Below are 17,859 nucleotides of genomic sequence, written 5' to 3'. Positions count from 1 at the left end.
TTAAAAAACCCCACCCTTAAAACCCTATGCTCGATGGCAAAATAGTGTCTTCTACATTATACCTAAAATAAAGTGAAAAACTTTTCTTCTGGATATTTTAGAAGTGTCAAGCCTTTCTTTTCCTAATCTGAATGTGAACTTGAAACTAAGAAAGATCCTCTATCAAAAAGGATTTACAGGGAAATCTTAAAATATTTCTTTACAGGTGGAGTTAAACCCGAAGGACATGAGGATGACCATGAAATGGTTAACATGGAGTATGCCTGTGATCACTGTCAAGGAGTTATCATAGGTCGGAGAATGAACTGCAATGTGTGTGATGACTTTGACCTTTGCTATGGATGCTATTCTGCAAAGAAATACTCTGACAGGTATTAAATATGTGATTATGATCCCCACTTCACTTGGCAGAAAAGTGATAATTAGCAACTAAGTACAATCAGTCATTCTCATACTGCTTTCTGCAAGGCTGCATCTGTCATCAGAACATCTAGTTGGTATCCTTTGGGGAAACACAGCAAGTACAGGACCAGTTCAGAAAAAATTTCTGCAGTTTGGAAACCTGCCCCAACCTCTGAAGTAACTCAGTAGCAATTGTTTTCTAGCCATGGCTGTGAAAGTTGCAGGACAGTTATCAACCCTGAATGATAGGATAGAGGAAATGAACAGCTCTGTGGTTAGACAACATAGGTTTCAGTGCTTGGTGGAAAAGATCTTAAAAAACTTCATTTCTAGAGCAGGAGCTCTCATGACAGTTCAGGTTCTGTTAAATGAGCACTACTGAAGTCAGTGAGGCTCTGACAGTTTACAGCACTTGAAGGTCTACAGTTTGAAACTCTGGAATGTGTTGTTTGTTTCATAGTTTCCTGTAAATGTGTTGTGTGTTGCTAACTATGCTGGTTAGCAAGAAAGTGGCTGCATTTCACAATTATTTACCTTTTTCTTTCAGTCACTTGCCCACTCACAGCATCACAGTGTATCCAATGGTGACTATTAGAATCAGTGACCGACAGAGGCTCATCCAGCCATATGTCCACAATTATTCCTGGCTGTTGTTTGCAGCTTTGACTCTCTACAGTGCAGATCTGGCAAATGGGGAGGAAGTAGAAGGAGAGAAACTAGATTCACAGGTCCTCAGTCATGCCAGAGTTCTGCAACATCAGTGCATACAGCTTATTGGAGACTGCTTGATGAAAGCACAGCATGGAAAAGGTGAGTCAGCTCCTCCTTCACTGAAACAATGGTTTCTAGCAAGTGTCAGAAAAGTCTGTGATTACTCACTTTGAAGTTTCCAAAGGAAAGGGGAAGCTACTGTGTACTTCGCTGAGAATAACTGTTTATGTAGAAAGCAAATGTAGAACAAGTGTCGTTCAGGGTCACTGGAACATGGAAAATAGGGTGCTTGAGAAAATTAATTTTATGCTTACATAAATATTGAAGACAACTTGGCAAGTCTTTGGTTGGTTTTTTTTCCATCTTAGATGTTTTAAAGGGATCAATCAATATAGCTTCATGTTCTGTTACTAACGTGTTACTGACAACCAAAGGACTTGAAGAAAAGCAAATAACTTGGTGGAAAATGTTTTTTGTTCTACAGCTCTTGGCAAGAATTTTTTAACCTTATTTGTGGTATGAGATAAGTTTCTGGGGATGATGTCCATTTGGAAATGAGGATTTCTGTAAACTGCTACAGAAAATAGAGTGATACAATAGAGAACCTATGTTGAATGTATCAAAAACTATAGGTTCAAGTTCAAATAAGTTTACTGGTAGGTTTTTTGAGCAGCTCTAATACAGCTGACATACCACCACCACCACCACCACCAAATACTTGTGCATACTCGTTATTTAATCTGTTGTTTTTAACATACAGTTTTCTTGTATAAGTATTTAAGTGGTCAGAAGATTAAAAGCTAAGACAAATTTCACTTACCTTTCATAATTTACACTATTGGGAGGTATCTCTAACACTTTCTTAAATTAAGACTTCTACCCTGATGGTATCTTTGTGAGGTGGGAAATGTCACCACCTGTTCATCACTGTTATTTAATGGAACTACATGATTAAATGAACATGATGGGGAAATCTCTTTGGAGTTGAGATTCCCAAGAAGGTGTGTGACGGGAAGTTTGCAGTTCTCTTTCAAAATGTTTCAGTTCTGCTTTTTGCCTATCTTGCCACTCAACAGCTAAATAGCTTTTATAACTTTCTTGCTTTCAGGTCTGAAAAATTTAGCTCTCCTCTGCATGTTACCAGAAGGTGAATCCTTCTCAGAGAACGACATTGTTTCAGTCAGTCCTTCCACAGACGGTGCTCCAAAAAGTCATACTGGTGATAAAGCAGTGAAGGGAAGAGATGAGAAACCAAGCACAGGCTCTTTTATGCATTGTAATGTAAGTACCCATTATTTCCGGAATCCCTGATATCAATTAGATGTGTGACCGTCAGAAGCTTAGACATTCCTATTCTGGATATGTAACTGAAATAATGGATAGTAATGATTTCATTTGTACGTAAAAGTTGGGGGGCAGGGAGACAGTTGTTGGTTGGTTCATTTTTTTTATTAGATCCAGATGATCAAAGATGAAGGTGTCACCTTATGTTCTTACAGGCAACTGATTCACAAAAATGTTGGGGGGAAGGGGCGAAGATCACTCTTTCTAAAAGAGTTATTGTTTCCGCTAGTTGTAAGCACTGTTTAGGTAGGAGAATGAGTTTCCTACAGTTTTATACAGTGCATAAAACTATTACAGTTGTAATAATTTTATGTACAGAGATACGAGCAAAATAGAAAAATGTATTTTCACTGTATGGAAGCTTAAGACACATATACATCAAGAAATTCCTAACCAATAAAAGGTTTTGACATTTGAGGAAAAATGTTTGTCAAATGCAGATGACCAGCGCCTTCTTTCCATGGTTGTTTCTGCAGGTGTTTAAATTTTGTTTTAATCTTTTAGTGCCTTTTTTTTATTTTTAGGGGAAAGGAGATACTCGCAATGAAATCCAGTCTCCTGCAGAAGATAAAGTAGGAAAACAAGGAAGTGAAAGCAAAGCTGTCTTTGCAAAGAAAGCTGTTTTGAGACAAGCGTCAGACTTGTCGGTGGATAATAATGTTTCTCCAACAGGTAAAAAATTATTTCTCATTTTCCCTAACACAGAAATATCTATTCATATGCAAAGCAAACAGCTGTATTTTTTATTCCTAACCCATTTTTGCATATTTGCAAATGTCTTTAATGCAGGCGAGCTGTTTTGTAAAAACCAGGCAAGCATACTGCTTTGAACAACTGCTACCTTGCAGTTGGTTTAAAGGATTCTATAAATCGGAGTAGAATTCCACCGATACATATCTATGTATAGAGATTATAGTTCCTGTTGGTCTAACACAATACTTGTGTGTTCTTACGTACTTGGGAACCAGAAATTAAGTGTCTTCCTCTATTAAAGACTAGTATTGTAAGAATTATGATAGTTAAATGGATCTGTCTGTAGTACTATCCTTTATATGTTTTTTAGTAGATGGTGTAAATCTGTTTACCTACTATCTTTTATAGACTTTTATAAAGACTTGCTTTTCAAATTTTAATTTTTTTATTTTTTTTTTATTCCTGGATTGCAATTATAAAAAATTAAGCTATCACCTATTTCTTTTTAATGTCATTTTGGGGATTTTCTTCTTTTGTTTTAATATAAAAAGCAGATGACTGCCTCTCAGAGGATTCAGCCCAGAAGCAAGCAGAGAAGGTTTTAATCCCTAGCCAGGAACAAGTTTTTGCTGAATGCTCTCAGAAGAGGATTCTAGGATTGCTGGCAGCTATGTTACCACCTTTTAAATCAGTTAGTTCTTTTTACTTTCAATCTGTGTAGTTTTCTAGGTATCACAAATAACATGAATAAAATTCATAGCGAATTAAATGTGGGAGATGGGCTCTAGCTGCTTAGGTGTTATAAAATGCAAATCAGAATGTCTTAAGACATTTCACATTACTAAGGAATGTAAGGGCTTGTTCTTGGGTGGGGAGAGGGAAGGGAATTTTAATTTATCTGTAAAGCAGTCTTAACTGTTCAACACCTGCAAAGTTTAAATCATCAATTTAGGTTTACGTGTCAGGTCAGCTTAAGAGGTCAACAACCACAGTTAGAACCTAGTTTCTCATTTCCTTTTGTCCCATTTGAAAGAGCATTAGAACAGAAGCTTTTTGTATGTGCCATGACTTTGACTAAAAATCTTGTTTTCTTTCCTTGCCTTACTGAGATTTTTCTTTTTCTGTAGGGCTCCACAATGTCCTTGATTAACCTGGAACAAATACTTCCACTGATGTTTCAGGTTGTAATCTCAAACGCTGGCCACCTGAATGAAACTTATCATTTAACATTGGGACTTCTGGGCCAGTTAATCCTGAGACTTATGCCTGCAGAAGTGGATGCTGCGGTGGCTAAAGTCCTTTCAGCCAAACATAATATGTTTGCTGCGGGAGATGGGTCTACAGTGCCAGAAGGCTGGAAGACAACTCATCTTCTGTTCAGTCTGGGAGCTGTGTGTTTAGACAGGTGCTTTTTACTTTAAACCTATTAGTTGCTGTCTGATGACTAATACTAATTTTCTTTCATGTGTGCCTCATGCATGGAGGCCTTTTAATAGAAAGTCGATTAAACCTGTATCCTGATCATAGAAAGGGCTTAGCATCTGCAGCCCTTGTTGCAGTGAGAATCTCTTAATTTCCTTCCAAAAGGAAGGCCATCTGTTGAAGAGTGGCTTAATTTCCTGTGCTTACCTATGTAGCTTGTTATGGTGGAAGAAGTAAGGTTTGGAAATTTTGAGGAAAACCAAAATACAGTCCTAAATTTTTTATATGACATAAATTCTCTCCCATTGAGTTACATACCTCTGGTGTAACTTGGGAAAGGAGGAGAGTGTGTCATGTGGTAACTATCACCAGTGCTGAGTTCTGGATCTGGCCCTTTTACGTAAGAGTATTAGAGAGATATTTTTGTATAGTAAAATTGGACTGGAAACAGCAAGGAAGGGCAGGGCAGATGTTCCATTTCAAAGAAAGCTCTCAAGCATTCTAAGATTAATGTCATGCCTGTTAAAACATGACAGTGTTATTTTTCATTGTAGCTATGTTTCACAAGGAAGGTTCATAAACAAATAGAAAAGCATATGACATTTAAAGGCAGAATATCCAGAGGATCAGCTGAGGGAAAGGATTTTCTCAAAGACTAACTTTAGAGCAAGGAGGCCAGTCTCTCTAGATTATTTGTGTAGTCCACAGAGGGTGAGGAGGTAGTCATGTACATGGGAAATAAACCACTTGCTGTTGTGCAAAGAAAAACTTTTTAGATCTAAACTAAAATTGGGAATTTTTTTGATTTGGGACTGTGAACCCTTTAAGAAAACAGAGTAGTGTTTATGCTCTAGTGATGAAAAACAATACAGAATTCATGTGTCGGCTGACGTGAAAGCTTCAAGTATTTGGAAAAACAGTTATATAATGATAGGAAAGCCATAGCTATGACAGATTAACAGTGATACGCTGTCTTGAGGAAAAATAGTTTCAGGTAAGTCTGTAGTCAGCCCTCCTGATATAGACTGCTCTTGCTTTCCAGTCGTGTAGGTCTGGACTGGGCAAGCTCCATGGCAGATATTCTTCGATCCTTGAACTCTTCTGCGCAGTGGCATAACGTGATCGCTGCTTTCACTGACCATTGCATTAAGCAGCTGCCTTTCCAGCTAAAGCACACCAATATCTTCACTTTATTGGTGCTGGTTGGGTTTCCTGAGGTAAGTGGCCTATCAATACTAAAGGAAGTGAAATTGGTTAGCGCTTTTAGGTTTCTGTTTCTAAATACTACAGATTTAATCAATTGGAGACATCCATTATAAACTAACAAAACATGTTGTATGTCGGAGTTCACATCTTTCCAGTTGCGCACAATAATTGTTTATCTAATGAAGAATAATGTAGCTGGTTTTGCCTTGCATTTCTTTGAGTGCTACTTATAACTATCACAAGAAAAACAGCTTAGTATGTTTTAGTATCAAAAAGGGCTTTTTATACAAGTGAAACAATCTAATCTCACTCTTGATAGTCATAACTCTGATATATTGCCTATGTATCATTAAGTTGGTTGCTGTAGGCATTTTTTTCATAGAAGTGAACTGCCATTTTTTAAAGATCAGCAAATACCTGGCAGCAAGCAGATTGTTCAGCTAAAAAATACAATACCAAGTATAAGCAAATGTTGCCAGTATAAAAGATGATTGTGTATTTACAAATAGGTATTCCAAATCATAACTGAAACTTTTGCTGCAATTTCAGGTGCTGTGTATGGGGACTCGTTCTGTGTACATGGATAATGCTAATGAGCCTCATAATGTGATCATCCTGAAGCATTTCACTGAGAAAAACAGGGCAGTTGTAGTAGACATCAAAACCCGAAAGAGAAAAACAGGTTCTGTGACATTTTAATTTTATCAAAGAATCCGAGTATTTCCTTACAGTTTCTTATGGATACCCAAAAGCATATTTTAACTAGACCACTTTGCGCCGGTCTGCAGAGTTTGAGTTCCATTATTAATAAGTTGTCTGACTTTCTGCTCGTAGGTTAAACCGAATTGTGAAGCTTCTGCAGTAAAGGTTATGGAGACTCATTTTCTTTTTGAAACTTCTGGCATTTATTTTTATTCAGGAGAGGATTTAGGAAACTGTTGAGACCATTTTATTAATTGAGAAATCTCAGAAATAGGCTTTTGATTAAGCAATTGTTTCTGTTTTAAGATTTGCTTACTGCCTGTGTCTTATCCTTTACAAACATGTGCTTAATGTTGTAAAACAATTGCAAATTTAAAAAATGTATGTGCTGCCTCTGTGTAGTTAGGTGCTGCTATATAAAGGAAAGGTTCAATGCCTGAACATTTTTGGGATAGTCCATTTTGTTGCTCCAAAAATACTCTGCGTTTTTATGAAGCGCCTATTTCCACTGTGGGCAATATGTGCTACCTAATAGCAAATGAAGACCAAGAACAAACAGAAACATACCCATTATTGATTGATTGCTTCTGAAATGATGCCGTGTTGGCTGTTTTTTCCTGGTCCTGTAAAAAAGCATGCCATGAGGACAAGCCTAACTTCTTTAATCATGTGCTTTATAAGATGTCAGGAGTCTATCTTCTCTGCTTTCTTCCTGTCTGGAAGAACTTTTCAAAACAATTTGGATACCCCTAAAATTTGAGACAAAAATTTTAAAAAGCTATACAGCATGAAATAGTCTATACTCCAGGAAATGTGTCTGGATATTTTAGAGTAATCCATTCTAGGGCACATTGTTAGAGTGTGTTGGCTATGATGGTGTTTAAAGGCTATTAAAAAAAAACCACAAAAAACCAGCAACAAAGCCCACCAGAAAACAACAAAAACCCAGAGGTAGATGCTTCCTCCTGGGGCCCATTTGTTGTACCAGAGAGAATTTTCTTCCCGTATTTCACCTTGCTTAAAAGTTAGTCAAGCTAAACGTTTAACATATAACAAATCAGTTGGATTTCTAGGAGTGAGGTCTTTTAGCTTTGTTATACATGACCTATTAATTGTGAAGTTTATAAAGCAAAGGTTGTCCTAAGATTTTACTATTGAAGTTGTTTAAAAGACACTTGGAAAAATCAACAGACTAAACTGCTTTTTGATATTGAAGAATGATTTTAATATAAAAGCTCCCCCCCCCCCCACCCCGGCCCCGTGACGTTTTATACGGTAAGATCAGCAAGATTTATTTCCTCATATCAATCGCAGGACAGAATTTTCCCCATTTTAATTGTAAAATACAACTTGCGTTGCTTTGTGTGCTGTACTGTTTATGTGCAAATATATGCAGACAACCAGCTGTTACCAGAAGTTACCTAAGAGTTTTTTAACTTGCACTGAAAAATGAAATATTTTCTTGACTATTCAATGAATCTGAGATAATTTTAGTACAAGACAATTATTAGAATGTACTTCATATATGGATAGTGTTCACGTCTCAGCATACTCGTTATCTACTGGTAAGAGATGATTTCACAACATTTTAAGATCAACCTAGTGAATTGTGTTTTTTCTCTCTTGTAGTAAAAGACTATCAGTTGATTCAGAAATGTGGACAAGAAGGCAGCGATTCCCAGACCCAGCTGAGACAGTACCTTCAGCACTTTGTTCTTATATCCACACACCTTCTGCAAACCAGCATGGACAGTAGCTATGCTGAGGCAGTGGAAGCAACTTGGGTCTTGTCGCTCGCTCTAAAGGGGCTTTACAGAACACTTAAGGTATCTTTTGCCTGACATGTATAATATAATAGATAAATAAAAGTTGGTGTTCCACCTTGCGCTACAGGAACTTGGGTATTGACTAAGCACATTGGGGAGCTAACAGCTGTGTTTCTCTCACAGCTGGCTCCTTTTATCCCCTGTCTGTTAGGGGTTGAAAATGTTGCTACGTTTTAAATAGCATTCGTGAGTCTGAGTTGAATGTTGGATTACTTTTCCTCTGTGAGGGCTGACCTTTCATGAAAGCTGAAGAAGAAATGTATAGGGGTAACACTTCATACAGTGAAGCTCACTTGCCCCTTTTCTTATTCCTGAAGTATTTGAAGAGGGGATCTGTATCTTTTTTGGACTGTCAGAGCAAAACAGAAATCCAGTTACTACTGCGTGTATGTCATGGATGATACCCTTATGGTATTTGAAGTGGGGATTTGTATTTTGGGGCTTTTTAGGGAAATGAAAGAAAAAGATTCCCAACATAGTACATCTGGGAAGGAAGCTTATGTGAGGCCATGTGATAAGACCTTGCAAGCATTGTGATGCATTGTTCCCTTTTGACTTGTTTATCTCTGTGTCTGTGTGTAGATTCATGGCTTTAAGGAGATCCAAGCTGCCTTTCTTCAGTCTGGTTTACTCAAGCTTCTAGTGAAGAAATGTAGCAAAGGAACTGGCTTCAGTAAGACCTGGCTTCTTAGAGACTTGGAGGTAAGAAAAGCTATGTTATGTAAAAAGTCAGGCTTCATGCAGTGGCATGAAAGGTTATGACACTACACTTCCCTTTTGTGAAGAAAGTCTCAAGAGTATTTCTAATTAGTCTTTATAAACATGTTCACTTATCTGTATCCCTGAATCTGCCTTCCTCTGTCTGTCACAATTGTGTAGATAATAGTCTAACTTCTTTAAAGCAGGAGCTGATTTTAATTAATCTAAATGTATTTGAAATAAATTTGTAAGATGAGGCATTAATCACCTACTCAGTTTCTTCTACGAATTTTATTTAGACTGTTCATGAAAATTCCATTCTTCAATTTAAAAAATAACAATCTTGAAGAACGTGACTTGCGTTACTCACTGACATGTACAAGTTTTTACTGTAGTGCAATATAGGAAGATCAATATTCATGTGGGAACATTCTTTCTGAATGTTTGTTAATTGCTGGAAGATAGGTGTGGTTCAACTGTCAGTTATGTTTTATCATAGGCAAGAGTTGTGTTAATTTGTACTTAGGATGGTAGCAAGGAGAGAGAGAAAGAGTAAAACCCTGGAATTCCTCTGAAAAGTTGCCCCAAGTGTTTGGTTAGAAATACTGCAGAATCAGATCTGGACCATGGGATCTTCCTGCCTCCTGACCTAGAGCCAGAGAACCAGCCCTGACCAGAGAGGTGTCCCATCTTCCTCCCTTTTGGGCAGCATTGTACCAAATGAGCGTTCTTCCCTGAGCACTAAAATGTCTTGCCATAGCTCTGCCCGCATTACTCCTCAGAACTGAGGCTACACACTTCCTTGGTCCTCCAACTTGTGTCAATGTTATTTTCTTCCTGTAATGGGTACTAATGTTGTTGGCTGTGGTGAAGCCAAAGGTACGTTTTGAAAGGAGAAGAGTGTGTAGGGGCATCACTGGCTTTTTGGTGATAGTCACCTCTGCTCTGCTCTTATCTAAGAATCCCTAAACCTTGATGTACTGAAATGGTTAAATAATTATTTTCTCAAATTTTTTTACACTTTTGGCTAATTACTTAAGTTGTCTTTGTAGCAGCCTGGAAGGTGTAACATATTTGTGAAGTGGGAAGTGGTTTGGTTTTGTGTTTGGGGGTTTTGTTTTGGGTTTTTGTTGTTTGGGTGTGTTTTTTCTTTTTTTAGGTGCTGCTTCTTTTTACAATAGCATGTGTTAAGCACTGTCCAAGTCATTATAATGTTCTTATAAAACGCTCTTTGCAGATACACTAATAATATCTACAGCTGTCACACCATATGCTACCTTTTTTTGTGTAGATTTTGTCAATAATGCTATATTCCTCAAAGAAAGAGATCAGTTCCTTGGCTGAGCGTGAGGATACTGAACTGGAAGAAAGGGAACAAGATCAAGATGTGGAACAGCCCATTGTTGGCCCTGTTGATGTAGAGCAGAACAAACTTGATCCTTTGGAGGGTTTGGATGAAGCCACCAAAATATGCTTCTTGGTACTTAAACTTAATTTTACTTCCTTTGAAGTTACTGTGAATTTGCTAGTTGCATAAAATACTGGGTAGTTTATATGGCTGTTTTTCTTCTAAATTAACAGAATATGGGTCTATGATTTTGATGTATCATTATCTAAAGGAAATAAACTAGAACTACAGTAATGAACACTACAAAATCATTATAAAGCTTTTTGCTAAATTACTTTTCATTTTTATTAATCCAGACATTAAGTTCATGCTCTACCTATGTGATAAGTGGGAAAATAATACCTAGGTCATCCTTAAAGAAACTCATCTTTCTTTTTCCCTTGTAATATCATCTTTTCTTTTCTTTTTTTTTTTTTTTTTTCGTCTCCTTGCTCAGATGACACATGATGCACTTAATGCACCTCTCCATATCCTTCGAGCCATGTATGAGTTGCAAATGAAAAGAACAGATTCTTTTTTTCTGGAAGTTCAAAAGAGGTATGTGAAAGACTGGGTCCAGCAGAAAAACGGTTACTAGATGTGGGTGGTAACCTAAAATCTAATAGGTGCTGAATAGAAATTGTTCCAAGGATATGATTTGGTTTTCATGTGTGAAAAAGTAAGGAAATAAACTCCTACTAAGTTGTATTTATGGAAGCAAGTCACCATCTTCTGAAATATGTTGCATGTTCTTTTCAATATGATAACTCACATACGAAGTTCTACTATGTCTCTAAATTACCCTAACTGAGGACAAATGGAGAGCTTACTTGTGGCTTCTAGTAATCAAAGCATGTCGTGGAGCAACCATGTTATCACACTGACGAGCAGTTTTATAACATTTAAAACTTTTGACTTGTTAGAATAGGGAAGCTAGTTAACACAATCTGATAAAAATAGGTAGAGTTTAATGAATCTTTCGAAAACAGAAGGTGGGAATATTTAATTTGCATTTAATTGCTCTAATTTAGTTTGCATTACTTTCAAAACACATTTGTGTGTTTTTTTTTTTTTTTTTCTTTTGCCACTTTTAAGGTTTGATGGAGATGTAATTACAACGGATGAGAGGATCCGAACACTGGCTCAGAAATGGCAACCCAGTAAGCGTTTGAAGTTGGAGGAGCAGAGTTCAAAAGCAGTAGATACAGATATGATCATCTTACCATGTTTGGTATGTGCATCTTTTTCCACAAAAAGTTGTGAAATAATTAATTTAGGCATTGAGTAACTTCAGTTTTGTTTAGTAATGTCAAACTGGAGATTTTAACATCTGAAATAATCTGTTGTTAAATGTTTTATGTCAAAATTAATGAGCAGGTAAAACAAGAAGCAAGTACTTCTTCCTTGTAATTTCTTCCTTAGGAAGTAAGACAACTTGATTCTCAGGTCAGGAGAACAGATTGTGATTGCACACTGTAATTTCCTCTCCTCATACAAGAGAGATCTAATTACTGTAAGCTTATGCCCTAAGTATTACTGTTTTAGCATATTATTGTTATCTTACAGTAATTTCAGCAGAACAAGGAAGCAATGAATTTGTCTTGTAAAGTAGACACTACACTTGCAAGCTTTAGGTTTTGCATTCAATAGCATGGTCCCACAGCTCTTTGCTTTATTTTGGGTGCTGACTCCTGGCCGTGTGGTATCACCAGCTCAGTTGTCTATCAGTTGCCTAGCAAAGGGGATCAAGGGCTTTGTGAAGTGGGTTTACAACAGCTTATATAGAGGCTGTGAAATACCCACCCCTCGAAATTCTCCAAACTTAACTGGACAAAGCCTTGATTTTGAAGTTGGCTCAGCTTTAAGTTGGATTTGGACCAAATGATCTCCAAAGGTCCCTCCCAATTTGTCTCATTCTGCATCACAAATAGCATCGCACTTTATTGCTTTACCTCTCTAGTCAGCTTGAATTAATGCTCTTGGCTAGAATTCTAACTGCTGTTTCCACTCGCATGTACAGTCATGAATACATCAGCATATAGTGAAGTCTGTTGACATAAACAGTCTTTTTGAGGAATTCTGTCCCTGTAGGTGTGTGAGAGATCACACTTTTGTGTTCTTTGATGCATCTGATTTTCAGTCTGTAAACAGCAAATTCATTTGTAAATTCAGCTTGCAGTCTGATGGACTGGTCAGATATCTAAACGTAAGAAAGTAAATTGTTGAGAGCCTATTTTCAAACTTGCCCCCCCCCCCCCCTTTTTTTTTTTTCCAGTCAAAGCCTGTGCTCTGTGATAAAGCAACAGAAGAAACCAATCCAGTCGCCCAGAAACTGATAACCAACACAGAGAGTGATCTACAGCTTAGTTATGCCAAGCAACGTCGCACTAAGAGTTCAATACTCCTGCACAAGGAGCTGGACTCTAGAAGTAAAAAGGCTGTGAGGGACTACCTGTATCGTGTAAATGAGGCAACTGCTGTTCTTTATGCGAGGCATGTGCTGGCATCATTGTTAGCTGAGTGGCCAGATGACGTGGCAATAAATGAGGAAATCCTAGATCTTAGTGGACCAGCCCATATGACATACATACTGGACATGCTTATGCAGCTAGAGGAAAAGCAGTTGTGGGAAAAAGTAAGTGGATTTGACTTATGCATGTGAACAAGCCCTGTGCCTGCATGCCACGAGACTCTAACAAAAATACTTGTAGTTCCTTTTTTAAACTAAATTGAAGCTCCAAATTTAAATTAGTTCTGAAAAAGCAGTTGGAATCTGTCAGCGTCTTAATGTACTGATTTTGTTAACAGAAAATGGAAAAACTAGCTCCGTGGAGACTACTCTTTCAGTTATGAGAGCGCTATATGGGAAAATAAATCTTATAGGGAAATTGGTAAAATAGGCAGTCTGTTTTGAAAGCTGCTTTTTGTTAGATCTCAATGTGTATATTGTAATACCTGCTACTCCATTGATGAACTGACTGTTACCATGGTGGAAGCGATCTTGGAATTATAATAGAATGTTGTAATGAAAATGTCAGCTCAATGCTTCACAGCAGTTGAAGCAAATCAAGTGCTGGGAGCCTTCAAAGGAGGAATTAAAAATTAAGCAGAAGGCATGGGTATGCCACTGTATCAATAGTATGCTGTCATCTGGACTACGGCATGTGACCTGACTCCCTCATCTCATTTAAAAAAAAATTAAAATAAAATAAAAAGAAGATTCAGTACAACTGGAAGAGGTCTGGAGAATAGTGGCAGAGATTATTATAGCCATGGAATATCTTCAGTATCAGGAACCAGCTAGTTTTCTTTGTCCTGGATCTTTGCCCTGTGGGGACATTGAGGGAGGAGGAGTAATGAAAAAGTCTGTTCCTCTTTCTCTGTAGTTTTAAAACAGTAAGCAGCATACAAAAGTTAACAGCAAGTATTATTCACTGGCCCTCCCAGTAAGAAAACAAAGGAGTGTCAGATTAAGGTAATAAGTGTCAGGTCCAAAACAAACCAAAAGAACTGGTTCTTGACACAGTATGTCATTGAAATTGTTGCCACAGGGTGTTTATAGAGGTTCAGAAAATGATGGGATGAACTGATAGAATAAAGATCTGTTAAGGCATATTAAATACAAAAACGTAGCCTTTGTCTTGGGCTATTCTGCAAGTCTGCAGAGGCAAAGAACGCATTCAGGGAACGACGCTACATACTGTTGTTGTTTCTTAAACTCCTTTTCCCCAAGAAATCTATTTTTGGCTGATTTGGAAATGAACCTTTTGGTCTGAGCTAGTATTATGTTTTATAGGGGGAGTTAGAAAATTGCAGGTGAAGAGATGTAACAGATTGCTGTAATGACTTGGAAGGGGCCTTGAGTAGCAAGATTCTTGATTCAGAGCTTTTGTGCGCTTTTGAAAAATAAGAAAAAGTGGAGACTTGGGTTGTTCTGAGTTATCATTTAGTGTGTTCTGATAGACTAAATGGTATTTATTTGTATTTTTAAAGGCAAAGCTCTTGCATCTAGTGCTTTCAAACACTGCAGTCACTTAACTGATACATAATCATTCCTTCTTACGCATGCAGTTGTACATTTTGAAGGCAAAACCATATGATATATTCTACTCAAATCAGAACCTGTAGGTATAGAAGGTAAAGGTGTCTGTTTAGTATGTTAACAAAGTTGTTTATCTTCCTTGTTTACAGCTTTAGTTTACTGTTAATTACTTTATGGATTAGCCTTGATTCTAGCATTTGTGAAAAGAGATGTAGCTAATAGCTCTCGTGTTTTTATCAGATAAAGACTGAAAGATCTGGAACAGAGGTAGAGTAAAATCTTTTGCAGTTATGGAGATGACGCTTGTAGATACCATTTGTGAATTTGTCTTTTTTTCTTGGTAGTAGCTTGATTCTCTCTTCTGAAATGTTGTGTGGCTAGAAATGACTCATGTCAGTTATCAGCATGTTTGTAAATGTTGTTTTGATAGCAAAGTGTATTTACATGACGTGTTGCTTCTCCCCAGATTCTACAGAAAGTACTGCATGGGTGCAGTGAGAGCATGCTAGGAACAATGGCATTGACAGCTTGCCAGTTCATGGAGGAACCTGGAATGGCAGTCCAGATGCGTGAATCTAGACATCCTTATAACAACAATACTAATTTTGAGGTAAGTTATACATGCATTACAGTGCAGTGGATTTGCATGACTTGATGACTAGTTGAAAAACATCAAGGTGGTTGGAGCAGAAGTCTCACAATGTTCCATGTGTATACCCCTGGGACTTCTGTGCTTGAAGCACCTATGGAATATCTGTTCAATCTTGCTTTTGAAAAAGCTGATGCTGGATGACTGAGGCCTTGCCTTGTGAAGAAATGTGTTCAGTAAAGCACTTTAATGTAGTCCTGTTAAATCATGTGAAAAGTGCATAACTTAAATGGTTTTACTATGCATGTGTTTGAAGCAGTTCATATTCTTAAATGGTTTCAGGGCTTAATGAGCAAATATTTCTACCCTTTCATCCAAAGGTCTGTTTCAGTTGGCCTGTCACTTCCTTGTGCTGTTAGACAAAAGCTAGGAGTGGAGTCTTTTTTTTTCTTTTTTCTTGTATTTCTCATTTTAGAGTATCTTCTCCTGACACAAGCAGTTTCTGATTTTCTTTTCTTGATACTGTTTGAAAGCATTTTTCTAATACAGTTTGGTAAGTCTCTCTCTGGGCAGTCTTGGGATTTTTAATTTCCCTGCAGCTCTGACTCTTCTGATTTTTATTTTTAAAATGCATACAAACCTTTAGGTCAATATCGGCAACAATTACCACTTTTAAAAAACAAAAACATGGCTAGCAATTAATTTTACATGTTTAACAGCTAATGCAAACAATAGGCCACGCTTTACCTTTGTTAAATTAGCTCCAGATAAAAATATCAAAGAGGTTTTTTTTCCCATGGAGATGCTGTAATATTTGTTATATCTCCCTTGTTTATACAGTGAAAGTTAAGTAGCTTCTTGGTAATGTAGCATTACTGTACGCAAAGATCATGTGTTTATTTCTTAGGATAAAGTTCACATTCCCGGTGCTATCTACCTCTCAATCAAATTTGACTCTCAGTGTAATACAGAAGAAGGCTGTGATGAGTTGCTCATGTCCAGCAGCAGTGATTTCCAGCAGGACCGGCACAGCTTCAGTGGGTCTCCGCAGAAATGGAATGATTTTGAGCTTCCAGGTGAATATGCAGTATTTCAAAGTGCAAATGTATAGGATATTGCTGGTATCCAGGACTCTTGAGAGAAACTACTGAAAGATGACAGTTGAATATGGATGTTCCTGAGAAATGTGGGAAAAGAAAATCCTTTTCTTGTCCCAGTCTGTTTGCTCTGACGTGCTGCTCTTGTATTTGTTTCTTAAAAGTAGGCTTATGTGTCGTTCTGCTACTTGACCTTTTTTTTCCATGCCTCAGTCAAAGCATGCACTTAAGTGCTGGAAACAAATTTTGATCTTGATTCTGTTCTAACACAGTCCTTGTTCTGCATGATATTCACTTACATTGTTTCTGCCTTGTCTTACTTTCCACAGGAAGCACACTTTAAAAAAAAGATAGGCTTATCTCTTGTCTCTGTGCTATACTAGTGCTCAGAGCAAATAAGGATGTGTGCCAATGCCTTGCCTCCAGTTGTTGCCACAGAGCATAGCTGAAAAAAAAAGTCAGTCCGAGCTTCAGTCAGTATTCTGGAAGTGTGGTTTTGATAACACAGTAGCAAATGCCAGTGAGCTGAAGGACTGCATGGTCCCCTGCCTCTTGTTAAGTTGTTTTAACCCACTGAGCGCTGTGGCATTGCAAGAAGCTTTTGACTTCGAGTACTGTCAGTAGCTGTAAATAGATTTAGGAACTTTATTAGCAAAGCGGTTTGGGTTACAAGATGTTAGTTAGAAGCAAATGTGTGCTCTGTAGAAAGACTTCGGATTTTTATGAACTTCCTTCTGTCCTCCTTTTCCTCCCAAACAGTTGCAGAGATTTGCCAAGAAACTGAACTTTGAGGCCCATTGTTTTGGAGAAGCCTTGGCCATGAAACTTGAGTCTCACCTTTTGAAACTTCATTTCCAGCCAAGGCTGTCTGGATTAAAGCTCTTGATTTCACTCAGCAGGTTTTAGCTCAAACCAGGCATTTGAAGGCTTCTGGGCTTTTCATTTGATGGCAGGGATTTCTCAAGACACCTAGGAGTAGGAGGGAGCAATAGCTTCATTTCATGATGAAAAGGGGAACAGGTTTTTAGATATTTTTTTTTTAAATCCTAAAAAATGTTTTCAAAATTATTCTTCTTCGTGAAACTTTGAAAATTCTGCTTTCTGATGAAAACTAGCATGCTTGCCCCAGGGTGATAAGATTTTTCATGGAACAGAAGGAAATTCTAAGTTTTAACCAGATCTAATATTACAGAGCAAAATAGGTAAGCATATGTTTTGTTTAGCATTACTGCTAACTACCAGTGTTGATCTCTGTGAAGCTGTAGATGCTACAATGACAAGAACTTCTTGAATGTTCCACTGCCTGATTGTAAAATGGTCAAACATTTTGATAGTTCTTCCACTTTTAAGTGGTTATGTTTAACAGTTCTGTTCCCTAGAGTAAAAGAGTGCAATTTAATTTTCTGATATGTAAAAGCAGTACAACCTTACTTTCACATTTTTTTAACCTTTTGTTTAATGGACTGTGACCTTGTCTGCCTGTAAAGGTTCTTTTTTTATAAGTCATAACTGATCCATAACACAATTGGAAAAGAGAAGTTTAACTGTGTAATGGTACAGAGTTTCTTTAACACCCTCTTTTTCTATGTAGTTGACAAAAATATAAGAGACGTTATCCTTGTAAGTATCTTTATACAGTGGAAACCCTTCTGTGTTTTGCTTCAGCCTCTTGTTTATCATACTGTTCTGTGATTTCATAATTACCAAGGAGATCACCTCTCTTGAATGACAATATCTAG

At 37.4% G+C, this 17,859-nt stretch overlaps 1 protein-coding gene across 5 annotated transcripts in view; it reads left to right on the top strand.

Moving 5' to 3' along the window:
- Nucleotides 1–17,859, top strand: part of ZZEF1 (zinc finger ZZ-type and EF-hand domain containing 1) — a 59,871-nt gene that overhangs the window by 35,478 nt on the left and 6,534 nt on the right. For 4 of the 5 annotated variants that reach the window (XM_049801956.1, XM_049801955.1, XM_049801953.1 and 1 more), the window contains exons 35-50: nt 206–371; nt 950–1,212; nt 2,222–2,394; nt 2,982–3,129; nt 3,702–3,841; nt 4,278–4,555; nt 5,615–5,789; nt 6,328–6,460; nt 8,110–8,306; nt 8,889–9,008; nt 10,297–10,485; nt 10,850–10,950; nt 11,488–11,623; nt 12,668–13,027; nt 14,901–15,044; nt 15,931–16,099. In XM_049801956.1, the coding sequence (XP_049657913.1) occupies nt 206–371; nt 950–1,212; nt 2,222–2,394; nt 2,982–3,129; nt 3,702–3,841; nt 4,278–4,555; nt 5,615–5,789; nt 6,328–6,460; nt 8,110–8,306; nt 8,889–9,008; nt 10,297–10,485; nt 10,850–10,950; nt 11,488–11,623; nt 12,668–13,027; nt 14,901–15,044; nt 15,931–16,099 (2,892 nt within the window). The remainder of the gene's footprint in view (nt 1–205; nt 372–949; nt 1,213–2,221; nt 2,395–2,981; nt 3,130–3,701; nt 3,842–4,277; nt 4,556–5,614; nt 5,790–6,327; nt 6,461–8,109; nt 8,307–8,888; nt 9,009–10,296; nt 10,486–10,849; nt 10,951–11,487; nt 11,624–12,667; nt 13,028–14,900; nt 15,045–15,930; nt 16,100–17,859) is intronic. The other variant, XM_049801954.1, reaches the window with a different exon arrangement.

This window comes from Accipiter gentilis, chromosome 6 (assembly GCF_929443795.1).
Source record: "Accipiter gentilis chromosome 6, bAccGen1.1, whole genome shotgun sequence".
Lineage (NCBI taxonomy): Eukaryota > Metazoa > Chordata > Aves > Accipitriformes > Accipitridae > Astur > Astur gentilis.
The sequence above is the reverse complement of the archived record's forward strand: the minus strand, read 5'-3'. Positions and strand labels throughout refer to the sequence as shown.